The 12,685-nt window shown below is 45.3% G+C and overlaps 3 protein-coding genes across 4 annotated transcripts; 2 read left to right on the top strand and 1 right to left on the bottom strand.

Moving 5' to 3' along the window:
- The first annotated feature begins 58 nt into the window (after positions 1-58).
- On the top strand, positions 59-2,529 carry LOC108051101 (lysine--tRNA ligase). 2 transcript variants are annotated; one of them, XM_017133059.2, is made up of 4 exons: positions 59-200; positions 606-1,272; positions 1,336-2,283; positions 2,342-2,529. In XM_017133059.2, the coding sequence occupies exons 1-4, from the start codon at positions 169-171 to the stop codon at positions 2,429-2,431; spliced, it is 1,737 nt and encodes a 578-aa protein (XP_016988548.1). In that variant the 5' UTR covers positions 59-168; the 3' UTR covers positions 2,432-2,529. The 2 variants fall into 2 exon arrangements, with proteins under 2 accessions (XP_016988548.1, XP_016988547.1); XM_017133058.2 differs by lacking the exon at positions 59-200 and adding an exon at positions 252-457.
- Positions 2,530-2,902: 373 nt separating this feature from the next.
- LOC108051102 (protein LST8 homolog) lies at positions 2,903-4,953 on the top strand. The gene is made up of 2 exons (XM_017133060.2): positions 2,903-3,102; positions 3,161-4,953. The coding sequence occupies exons 1-2, from the start codon at positions 2,989-2,991 to the stop codon at positions 3,986-3,988; spliced, it is 942 nt and encodes a 313-aa protein (XP_016988549.1). The 5' UTR covers positions 2,903-2,988; the 3' UTR covers positions 3,989-4,953.
- On the bottom strand, positions 4,805-8,185 carry LOC108051100 (ADP-ribosylation factor-binding protein GGA2). The gene is made up of 5 exons (XM_017133057.2): positions 8,060-8,185; positions 7,825-7,982; positions 6,740-7,334; positions 5,374-6,356; positions 4,805-5,304 (listed from the first exon to the last, which is right to left on the bottom strand). Exons 1-5 carry the CDS (start codon positions 8,094-8,096, stop codon positions 5,092-5,094), a joined length of 1,986 nt encoding a protein of 661 aa, XP_016988546.1. The 5' UTR covers positions 8,097-8,185; the 3' UTR covers positions 4,805-5,091.
- Between the last annotated feature and the right edge of the window lie 4,500 nt (positions 8,186-12,685).

The following is a 12,685-nucleotide window of genomic DNA, read 5'->3' as shown; positions in this document are numbered from 1 at the left end:
GCTAGTGTTGCCACCTTTGGCAGGGACCGACTACCCGTCAACCATCTGGCCACCCTGGCAGTGTACTTTTTACTTTTGTGGCGCTTTTCGGCACATTCGTATTTTTGTTTGGTTTCCGCCGCTTGTGATACCCCCGGATAACCAGCGAGCACCGTAACCCGCATCAGTATGGCCGCTGCAAGTGGAGAACTGTCCAAGAAGTAAGTGCCAACGAAAATATTATCCAGGCCAGGCCAGGCCAACGAAGCAGTCTTTTGAGGTTAAGGCGAAGCGGCAACGTTCAAGTTCTTTTTTTGCGGCTGATGAAATACAGTGCTTAAAATAAAACAATGCTCGCCCGCTGCGCCTTGAGAACAGTGCAGGGGGCGTGGCCCAGATCGAACAGGATTTGGTCACAGGAGGCCATTGGTTTCCACGTGAGCGCCTGTCAACGGGAACCCAGCAAGCGGACCAAACTGTGGGTTACTCATCCGCCTCGTTGGCCAGGCTGTCATAACTGCAAGGACATGCTTTCCGGGGAACATACCCCCTTGAGTTATCACAGCCTAGTGGTGGGATCTGTACAACTCATTACTTACAACTCACCACTTATCCATCCATTCCAGTGAACTGAAGCGCCGCCTGAAGGCGGAACAGAAGGCAAAGGAAAAGGCCGAGAAGGCAGCAGCCGCTGTTCCGGCGGAGGGAGCGGCCGGCAAGAAGAAGAGCAGCGCCGCCGAGGAGGAGGAGATCTCGCCCAACGAGTACTTCAAGCTCCGATCCGCCGCCGTGCAGGAGCTGAAGCGTTCGCCCAACACGCATCCCTATCCACACAAGTTTCATGTGAGCAGTTCGTTGGAGGACTTCATTGCCAAGTACGAGAACAGCTTGAAGGAGGGCGAGACGCTGGAGAATGTTAGCCTGAGCGTGGCCGGTCGTGTCCATGCCATCCGCGAGTCGGGAGCCAAGCTCATCTTCTACGATCTGCGCGGCGAGGGAGTCAAGGTGCAGGTGATGGCCAGCGCCAAGTCCTACAAGTCGGAGGCGGAATTTGAGACGGACACCGCCAAGCTGCGACGCGGCGACATCATCGGCGTCGTTGGACATCCCGGCAAGACCAAGAAGGGTGAGCTGTCCGTGATGCCCACCGAGATTCAGCTGCTGTCGCCTTGCCTGCACATGCTGCCCCATCTGCATTTCGGCCTCAAGGACAAAGAGACGCGCTATCGCCAGCGCTACCTTGATCTCATCCTCAACAACAAAGTGCGCGAGAACTTCCAAATCCGTGCCAAGGTAAGAATCGGCAAAACAAAGTTAAGTCTAAGGATTAAACAATTTATTCTTCCATTTCCTCAGATCATCTCGTACGTTCGCCAGTTCCTGGATCGCCTCGGTTTCCTGGAGATCGAGACGCCCATGATGAACATGATCGCGGGTGGAGCCACTGCCAAGCCCTTCGTGACGCATCACAACGACCTGAAGATGGATTTGTTCATGCGCATCGCTCCGGAGCTGTACCACAAGATGCTGGTGGTAGGTGGCCTCGATCGCGTCTACGAGATTGGACGTCAGTTCCGTAACGAGGGCATCGACCTTACCCACAACCCGGAATTTACCACGTGCGAGTTCTACATGGCGTATGCGGACTACGCCGACATTATGGACATCACCGAGCAGTTGGTATCCGGTATGGTGAAGGCCATCCGTGGATCCTACAAGGTCATCTATCACCCGGATGGTCCAGAGGGACCCGAGCAAGAGCTTGACTTCACGCCGCCCTTCAAGCGCGTCTCCATGATCAAAACGCTGGAGGAGAAGCTGCAGGTCAAGTTCCCTGCGGCTGACACCTTCAACTCGCCGGAAACGAATCAGTTCCTGTCGCAGCTGTGCACCAAGCACCAGGTGGAGTGCCCCGCCCCTCGCACCACCGCCCGCTTGCTGGACAAGCTAGTGGGCGACTTCATCGAGGAGTTCTGCGTGAATCCCACGTTTATCTGCGAGCACCCGCAGATCATGTCCCCGCTGGCCAAGTACCATCGCAGTACTCCCGGTCTGACGGAGCGCTTCGAGCTGTTCGTGGCCAAGAAGGAGATCTGCAACGCCTACACCGAGTTGAACGATCCCGTCGTGCAGCGCGAGCGTTTCGAGCAGCAGGCTAGCGATAAGGCCGCTGGAGATGACGAGGCTCAACTGGTCGACGAAAACTTCTGCACGGCCTTGGAGTACGGACTGCCGCCCACTGGCGGATTCGGTCTGGGCATCGATCGCCTGGCCATGTTCCTCACGGACTCCAATAACATCAAGGTGGGTCTATGGTTTACCCTTCTTTTGAAATCTTTGCTTAATCTTGCTTCTCCTTCAGGAGGTTCTTTTGTTCCCCGCCATGAAACCGGAGGAGGCTAACCGCACGGCAACCGAAACAGCTCCTGCCGCCACTGCCACCCAGCAGTAGAACTCCAACACTCAATCCCATCCTTGTACGTTACGCTGGTCCCGGGCTAGTCCCCAGTTGCTAAGTTATTCAACGAATAAAATGTATCTTTTCCAATATCTGAATCCTTAATTATTTTGTTGGGAAGGAAAATCTGAGGATAGAGACTCTTGAATCGCTTTTTGGAATCGTCTACATCAAAAAGTTTTGTTGTTTAACTTTTCAATCTGCACAATCTGATAAGTTGGATAAGATAATTTAAACTTCACTTTTAGACCACATAACTTCTCCCATTGAATCCGGATTTTTAAGTAAATACCTTAACACGAGCGAATAAGAATATAGTAGAACTAAAACCTATTAAGTTTTTTTTTACATTTTAAAGCATTTTAGAAAAGGTGACCCAAAATAATTTACTAATTATAAGCCAAGTTCACCTCCGAGGATTGAGCCACCGCTATTTCAAGACATTTTTCAATTGATGTGCTGCGGTCACATTGGCAGAAAAGCGGATTCTTCCCAAATGAAAACATCTTTGGAAAATTCAGGAAAATTGTCAATTAATCGGTAATCAAACGATGGGGGACCAACAGCAGCTGATCCTGGCCACTGGGGGCTACGACCACACGATAAAGGTGTGGCAGGCACACACGGGGAACTGCATTAAGACCATGAGATTCGTGGAAACCTCGGTGAGATTAGTGCGATCTGCTATAAATACGCCTTGTATTTAAATATCTGATTATCCAGCAAGTGAATGCGCTGGACAGGACGCCGGACAAGACGCGTCTGGCGGCATGTGGCTACCAGTGCATCCGACTGTACGACCTGGAGTCTAATTGCACCGCCCCGGTGATCAATTTCGACGGGGTCCAAAAGAATGTGACACGTTTGGGCTTCCAGGAGGACGGCAATTGGATGTTCACCGCCGGCGAGGATCACCACGTGAGGATCTGGGACATGATCTCCTCCCCGCCGCACTGCTCCAGAGTTTTCGACTGCGAGGCGCCTGTGAATTCGGCCTGTCTGCATCCCAACCAGGTGGAGATCGCCATGGGCTCACAGAATGGCAGCGTCTTTCTGTGGGACGTCAAGTCGGAGCGTCACGAGAGGATAGTGCCCGAGGTGGATGCCTCCATTCAGGACGTGGCCATATCGCCGGATGGCAGATACTTGGTGGCTGCCAATAACAAGGGCAACTGCTACATCTGGTCGCTAACCAGTCAGGATCAAAAGATGAGCACGCTGAGGCCCACCAAAAAGTTTCATGCGCACAAACGCTACATCCTGAGATGCAAATTTAGTCCGGATTCCAGACTCCTCTTAACGACCTCCGGCGATGGAACGGTGGGCATTTGGAAGACCGATGACTTTACCAAGTGGCGCGAACTGTGCATCGAGAACTATTGGGTCTGGGATGCCGCCTTCAGCGCTGACTCCAAGTGGCTTTTCACCGCCTCCTCCGACGGAATTGCCCGGCTGTGGAAGCTGCAGACGAAGAGTTCAATCAGGGACTACACCGGCCACACCAAGGCCATCACTGCCCTGTCCTTTAAGGACGAGATCGTGGGCAAATAGTAGTAGTAGTAGCTAGCCGCTAGAATCTAGGCAATTTGTAAGCTTTGTGACCAGCGCGTCACTGTCGAGAGTCGTGATAAGTAGATTGTCTCCAAGTGGGCGACCATTTTGCGGATTTCCACGTCGTTTTCCACAAGAAGATTTGCTATTATAAACAGAAAACCTTTTAATACAGAGCATGAATTTAGTTTTGCTTTAAAAAGTAGGTTGAAACTTAAATTCATTTATTCAAGTTAGAAAACAACAGGCCCATATACCCACATAATTAATGGTATGTAAATGAGCCTAGCCTTTTTTATGTTCAGTAAGGATCAGGTATTTCATTTCTACTGCTTATAATCCAGAATTGTCGATTTTCAGTTTGTTCAGTTATCTTACTCAAATGGAAACATTTGTAAACTAAAATTTAGTGAGGACCGCATAGAAACCAATCACTATTACTTAAATAAGTAGACTCAAAACTGTATTTTTCCTATTTGTTGAATCAAACTGCCACCAATGCTCATAAAATCTTTAATAACTTGGCTCTATCGAATTTCGGTTCATATATATTTAAGAACCTTTAAAATCAGAGTGACTCAGACATTCATCCGTAAATGTAATAGATAACCCACAAACGGCCAACCAAGCGAGACAATCGAAAAAAAAGAAAGATTCATTGAGAGGCACTTTGGCTCTGGTAAATATTAATGGCAATTTTTGGAGGCAATTAAATATGGGGATAGTAGTGATGACTCCACATACGCAACACAGCAACCAGAACTGAAGCATCATCCAAACAACATCCACAATTCGACAGAAAAATAAGAATACCTCTGAAAATGAGCGCTTGGCTTTTGTAGCGACTTTTTCATAATTTATAAACCTTTGATACATAATTATATTACGACTAAATCGTGTGTATGCAAAATACAATTTGAATAAAATCTTACGGGCATAAATATACATACAACACAGAAATCAAATACCAAAACTATCTTTTAGATAAAGAAAAGAGAAGGAAAGGAACATAAATCGCGGAAATTGACTGTTTTCGTTTGGTTGTCTTTGTTTTTTGATGCGTTTAAAGTGGACGGGAGCGGGGTAAGCTTCGTCTGGGTATTCTAGTCCACATAGTCGATCCCCTGGGCCACAACCGATTCCTTGATGGGATCTGGGTCGTCGCCCAGCTTGTAGCCCACGATGCAGGTAACATCCACGGCCTTGCCAGTGGGATTAAGTAGGAGCATCACCTGATTAATGGGCGTGGCCGGGCGGAAAGGCTTATGAGGAGGCATCTGACTGTCCGTTGGCGGCAGCAGGCGCACCTTGCAGGGCTAAAAGAAAAAAGGAGATGCTGGTTAGCCCTTCTGATCATACCTATCTCTTCCATTTGACTTGCCCACCTTCTTCACGCTGGCCTCGAACTGAAAGTCGAGCACTGGCTGACGACTCTTGTTCTGGGCAGATATCACAATCACCGACACACGATGGCCGGGCCGATCGCTGGTGAAATTCAGACTGAGCTGCATATCGTCATCGTCGAGAACGATGCGCTGCTCCCCGGTGGCCTGGATGTTGTCCAGCTCCACGTGAATCTCGCTAAGCGGCTTTGCCGGGGGAACAATTGCAACCGGGGCCACCACGACTTCTTCCCTTTTTTCCACATCCTCGCTAAGGAGTGAACAATCATCATCTACGGTATCAGCCGGAACAGAAGCTGATGAAGGAGCAGCAGCAGCAAGAGGACCCGTTTCCTCCTCTGGTGACTTCACCTGCATCCTTTCCCGAGCCAAGTCGTTGAGCGTTAGCTTCTCGGGATCGCGTTTGAAGCTGGCCATCCGCTCCTGGGTGGGCAGGATCTGCTGGAAGAGCTCCTCGCTGAGCATATCGATCTGCGGCATTTTTCTGGCCGATCCTGGTACTTTGCTGCAATCGATCCCGTTGCCATTGGGCAATTCCTCGGTGGTGGTGCCTTGGCTCAAGACCTGCGGCTCCAGCAAAGTGGTGGCACTTTGGAATGGTTGGTTCTGCTTGGCTTCACTTTCGGCGAGGGCGCTACTGAAGATGTCACTCAAATCGGCCAGGGGATCTCCACCAGCGGCCGTGGAATTGGAATTATTGGTGGCGGTAGTTGGTATCGTTGCGGCTGTAGCCGCAGCACTTTCGCTGCTTCCACTGATCAGCAAATCTCCAAGCAGCTCGTTTAGCAGCAGAGCATTATTAGAGCTTGTTGCTGTGGCCGAACTGGAAGTGGTCTTGGCAGTGGATGTTGATGTTAAAATATTCGTGGTCAGGGCAGGAGCAGTGCTCTTCGTTGGTGAGGGCACCAGAAGCTTATAGCGCTGCATTGTGGTCAGAAGAGCACCATTGGCGTCCAGAGTGTCGGCTGTAAATCGAATTCAAAGGCGTTAGTATATAAAAATGTATGCAGTCATAGTTCATTGCCTGAGCATAGCTCAACGAATTTATAGGAAAATATGAAAAGTCTTAAATCAACATCACAACAATGGATTATTTTCTGAAGAATTCGGAAAGTTGGTATTGATCTACATGAAAAGCAAATACTGTTTTTAAGAAATGAATGTATCTGGTGTATGAGTCACGAGACCTTAATCAGTTTTGAGCTTAATATATAGTTAGTCAGAAAAGGTCTGTTATGAATCGGATCAAATATATCAATTGCTTATAAGCTGATCCATTTAAATCATAAATATTTTCTACTTTATGAACCTCAAAGATGGGTTATAATAACTAGAGAGCTACACGCACCGACAAGCTGGGCATCGGAGTCGTCTAGCAGCTGCGGCAGATGCTGGAAGATGGGCTTGTGCTTCTTGCAGCTCTTGTAGAGCTCGTGCAGCGTCTCGCTGACGTCCTGGTTGGATGGATCGTAGGTGTCCAGCATCTGGTTCAGTAGCTGCATCGTCTCCTGCACCTCGCTAAGAACCAGGCGGTGCTGGGCCAGCAGATCGTTTCTGCGTGCTTCCTGGGCCATCCTGTACTGCAGCAGTAGGTTGGCCCTCTTGAAGTTTTCCGGATTATTGCTCTTGATCAGCTTGGCGAACATGGCCTCGTCGATGGTGCCCAGAACACTCTCTCTTTTTGCCACCGCCGCCTCTGTAGTGCCGTGCTCAATGTCGCCCTCCTTGCGCAGCATATCGTAGGCATCGCGGATCTTCTGGCGCTGCGGGAATTCCGTGGTCCACAGGAGGAGGCACTCCATGATCCGCTGCTTCACCTCGTGCGGCGTCTCCGCGCCCTTGTACTTTTTTGACACCAAACGGATCAGCTCGTTGAGGAAGCGGAACTTGGCGGCCTCGTCCTGGAAGTCATCACCGCACTGCGTCATGCACTCCTCCAGCAGCTGAAAGAGGTTGATATGTATATCAATATATATTTTATTTATATTTAGTTTAGTAAAATTTGCAAGCAGGGAGGTTCATTTTATAAATGAAGAAAGACAATTTTATAAATAAAGTCGAATAACAATGCAAGTACCTATCAAGTTAACGATCCTGACTTGTAAAAATACCACTATCTGTTGCATATTATTTTAGCTGTTTTTGTACCCAGGTGGCAATACATTTTAGCCACAATTGATAAAAATTGTTATTGTATTACGAATGGAACGCAGCCACACAAGTGCATGTGTTTGTTGGTGTATCTGTGAGCTTTTCGCAAACTTTACGGCCCACTGTGCGTCGGTGTGGCGGCGATGATTGTTTGTGTGTGTAAGAGTTATATTTTTTCACACACACAAGACACCCCTTTTCTGTTAGGCGACTGGACAGCGGGTGTGGGTGGGTGGTAACTCAATTGAATATGCAGCAAAAAGATTAAAAAAAGTCACTAACCGAAATAGCTCGAATCGCCTCCGTCACATTGGAAGATTGCACCTTGCCCACAATCATTTCCTGCGCCTTGTGGACCAACTGGGCGTTACTTTTTACCACAATGCAGAACATTTGCACGCCCAATTCGTCGATTTTCTTTGCCGGATTTGTTGCTCTTTCTGCGAATGGGTAGCGAAAGAGAAAGAAAGCGGTGAGTTCTGAGGATTTCGGTTACCGGAATTTGGGGAATACTTACCCAGCATCTCCTCCATAATACTCTCGTCTGTTGTCATTATGCGTTATTTAAATTATTAACTGGGGGATAAACAATATTTGCGGTGATTTCGAACAGACATGTTGTTTTTGCGTCGCCGATCAGTGTGACCAGCGGCTGTGCAGGAAAATATACCAAGGCAATCTCCGTAGCCCTGTAAAATATACCAAGTATCTTTAAAAGTGATTGTACACGGCGTTGCCACAATTCGTAGGGCTGCCACCTGGATTTGTAAGACCAACCAACCTTGCCACCTTGTTTTCTTATGCCGGCCGTTGCTTTTTAAATGTAAATAAACTTTTTTATAGTCTGTTGACTGATTAAAATTGGCTTGTGGTAATATATCAACCTTTATAACTTATTTTGAAACAAGTTTGTTTTCTGTTGTGTAATGCTACTAAATTGTTAAATAAAATTGTAATATTTATTTCATACATTAAAACTCCCTCCCATAAATAAATCAGTCCAGCAAAGTCGAAAGTTAAATGTCATCATATATTAAGCAGTAAAAATGCAGTTAATAGCCATTAAAAACACAAGCGCTGCTTATGTAAGCACATACATATGCACATAAAACACGTGGGGCGTCTCAGTGTGCGTAGGCAGCAACCTGTGGCCATTTCACCTTAAGTTAACCTTTCGGCAGGACATCGCGCATGCGCCTGCCAACAGCAGGCTATAATTAGAAGCACTTGCATCATCATCTCGACGGGAATCGGAATAAGAATTTTGGTGGCCCAAACGGTTCACGTAGTGGTGGGGTCATGGTGTTGTCACACCCTTTACTCGTTGAGTAAGAAGGACGCCACAGCAACCATAAAAGGATTGAAATAAAATTTATGTCTTTAGTTTTGAAATCTGCTAAATATTTGCCAAAACACAGCACTCTACCTTTTATATCATTTCTTATATATGTACATGTTTTTCATAGTAATAAAAACAATAAAAATGTTTGTATTTAAATTATCTACCTAGATAGATAATTTTTAAGAAAGATAAGAAGTACCCCCCAAGATAGGCTACACATTTTGCAGCAGGTATCTTAAAGTCTTAACCCTGGAGTATGACGTTCCCTTTTGTTTTTTTTTTTTATCGTATTTTTCTGCGTTTGGCAACACGTGCAGCACTCACACACACACACTCGCGTAGGAGGCTCGTCACCGGCCTGCGCATGTGTGTTGGTGTGTCGGTGTGGGCCGCAAAGAGAGCCGCTCTCTCTTTCTTCAATAAAACTGTTATACCAAAACCAGTTTACATGCGCCGCGTATAACAAATACTCTCTGCCCACGTCGCTGCCATTTCTGCTCTGCTCAAAAAGGACAAACTCAAGGGCAAACCTCAATGAAAAGAAAAAACAACAAAAACTAGAAGAAAAACAACAATTACGGCGTGTGTCTTGCAGCAATTTCATACGCCTGACTTTGATAAGTTCGCCCTGATTACCATACTCCGGCATACTTGGCTATACGTATTGGAATTGGACCCTATACTAGTACTAATTCTAGATTACACAATCAGTCCCGGTTTTTGTATCAACTTTTCCGTTGCCACTCCCACGCAATTTGTCGTTGGGAGAGGATTCGGCGAAGGCGTATGTATGTGTGTGTGTGTGTGCTTTTCTTTTTGACACACATTTGCCCTCCCATTTCTCTCTCCAATCCGCCCCTCTCTTTCTGACGCGTGGGCGTGTTTGAGCCTGCCCTTTGAGGTTATGTCCGCTGATTGCATATTTGAGCAACTTCCATTGATTAACCATCAACTAACGACAAAAACGAAAATCATACAATACTCAGTTGTTCGACTGTCTCTATATGTCTCTGGCCCTTTGTTAAGTGCCGTTATTGATATTGATTGGCATCGGCGACGCGTCCAAACTTTTCCACGCACGCAAACGGCTGCCTGTTTACCGTTATCGTTGGCAAACAAATACCCGTTTCGATAAGTTGTACCGTTATAGTAATCAAACAAATACCCGATACGATATAACCAAACATATGCTTAATTGGCTCTAGAAATTTGTAAGCTTTTTGTGCAGACAATAAATATTTTATATTAACAAAGTGATTACTTACCAGAATATAGTATAAAAACATTATCTGCATAAAGTAGATTTGATGCGAAGAAAGCTTATCAAATCTAATAGCGGCTAAAATTTCGTTTCATTAATGAAATTTGAACACCATCGTATGATTAAGTTTGATCATAAATACAATCCTACTATTGGCCTCAAGAATGTGATCAAAATAACACGGAATATAACCCACTGCACACCCACTAAGCCAATTTGATATCTCAAGGCTATTGGCTATTGAAATTATCTCGGCATTATCGATCCGCGATCGCATTCCGCATTGCACTCGTCGACCGTAAAATATAGCCGCATCCGGAGTCGGAGTCTGGAACGTAAGGCTTATCGGGTGGGGGGTGTCAAAGAACCAAGCCGATTGAATTCCTTCGATAGGAAAAGTTCTCGGCAAACGATTGATTTATGCAGCTGCGCCGATTTTTCTATACCCCCCAGACCAGTAATCCCCACCCTTTTTTTACCACAATATAAGTATATAAATATTGGGTTGATAAGCTTCACCGGGGAGGAATAGTCGTTGAAAGTACTTGACAAAAAGAATGTCAATATTCGTTGGGGCCATTAAATCGCAGAAGACCCCCTTCCTGGACTGTTGGGTTTATCAATCTCGGGCCCAAAATAGTAAATCCACTCAGTGACAGATTTTGTTAGATATAAAAGAAGCGATAGCTCTGGACAAATGGCAACAAAAAAAAAAAAGAGAAGGAATTAATTACTGCTCGACAGCAGAGGCGATTTTACTACATGGAGTACGCGTATAGCCCCATGTCCGGGTACGTTAAGTGCTTATCAGGTGTTCGGTTCTGGAGGGTATTATCGCCGGACTGGCTTTTGCACTTTTACTTTCATCTATCGGACTCGTTTGGGAATCACGTCGATTGGGGTGAATTGACTTTATCGGACAGTCTGATCTCTGAGAAAAACAAGCATTAATGGAGCAGTGTTTCGGGAAAGGTAGATAAATATATATGGTTTTGGTCACGAGTTGGCAAACACTTACGTATAATAAATATCGTGCAAACACTTTTTTGTTAGATACATTCTTATCAAAAATAATTAAAACATATGGCTTCCACGTACTCTTGCTAAATTTAAAACAAGATTATCTTGAGATACTGGGTCTTCAACTATTTGCTAGTCCTCTATACACATTATTTCATCAAGTATAAAACCTAATCTTATAATATATGAGTCAACTCATTTTTATAGTAAGATCCCAATATGGTTAAGCCTTTAGGCGCACTTGAAGCACATAGTAAATTTTCGGTTTTAATCAAAGGGACCGATTAACAAGCGCGCCAGCCAATAAAAATAAACTATAGAAGTCCATTCATTGGGGTCTAAACATATGAAAAAAAAAAATTGTTGAGCATAGCATTACTATTTGAATTCGCTTATCAGTCAAGTGGGGTTATGAACAGAACTAGCTTTAATGATCTTTCGTTGGGCAATCTTTTTAAAACTTTGTTGTGTACTAAAGATATTTTCAAATGCTGCTGATCGCTTTTGGCACTTAGCATTTTAAGCTGGAAACGACTGTTTAATCACTTTTCTGCGACTTATTTATAGTTTGAGAAAAGTTATTCTCAATTTCAGAAGTGCGACTTACCACTGTCATGTTATATTTTGCGTTGCTGAATAGAAACCCATAGTATGTGCCAACCTTCCCAACGATATCGACTAAGAGTATTCGCTTCTCCTCTTGGATCCATTTCCATTTGGGTGTTTATTTGATGTGTGGGCTTATCAGCTTGAGGTTCGGCAACAATTCTAATTACACTCCCAATGTGCTTGACATGGGGCCACCCAGTGGTTCACCCCCAATTCCCACTTCCATCTCATCCCGATTCTCAATTCGCACACATTCCATTGTCGAGTTTTCGTGGGTTTTATTCTATACGACCGATCATAAATATGTTTATTGTTTATAATCGTAAACAAATAACCCAAAAAAAGAGCAAATGGATTCTGCTTCCAAGTGTTAAAAAGCAAGGAGGGGGGATACATTCAACTGACTTATTGGATTGCCTTGCCACTTGACCTGCGCTTATCGGGGGGTATGGAATATTTCTTGATTCACTGTAGTTTACTCAAGAAAAACAATTGATTGTGTCTTTCATCAATTTGTAAACTCATCTAAAAAGCTGGTCTATAAACATTGATATTGATACATACCAGTTTTAAATTTAGAGATCATATTAGATCCCCAATAGCCAATTTAAGTCCCATCCCACAATATTTCATCCCCAGTCAATATAGTTCCAATGTATCTCGCGATCTACAACTTGATCTTATGCAATCTTAAACTGCGTTTTACACAGCAATTGAGAAGCGGAAGACAACGAGATCCAGTTCGAGATCGAATTGCATTTGTTTTGTTTGTTTTCGTTTACTAACATGCCTGTACATTTTCAGGTAATTATCGTAGTATATATGGCCCTGGCTGAATAGTTGCTAAATGACTGGGCCCGAGTGCAGTGTGTTTTGTTGGCAAATGAATGAATGAACCTATGTAGAGGGTG

Source organism: Drosophila rhopaloa, unplaced genomic scaffold (assembly GCF_018152115.1).
Source record: "Drosophila rhopaloa isolate 14029-0021.01 unplaced genomic scaffold, ASM1815211v1 contig_3, whole genome shotgun sequence".
Taxonomy (NCBI): domain Eukaryota; kingdom Metazoa; phylum Arthropoda; class Insecta; order Diptera; family Drosophilidae; genus Drosophila; species Drosophila rhopaloa.
The sequence above is the reverse complement of the archived record's forward strand: the minus strand, read 5'-3'. Positions and strand labels throughout refer to the sequence as shown.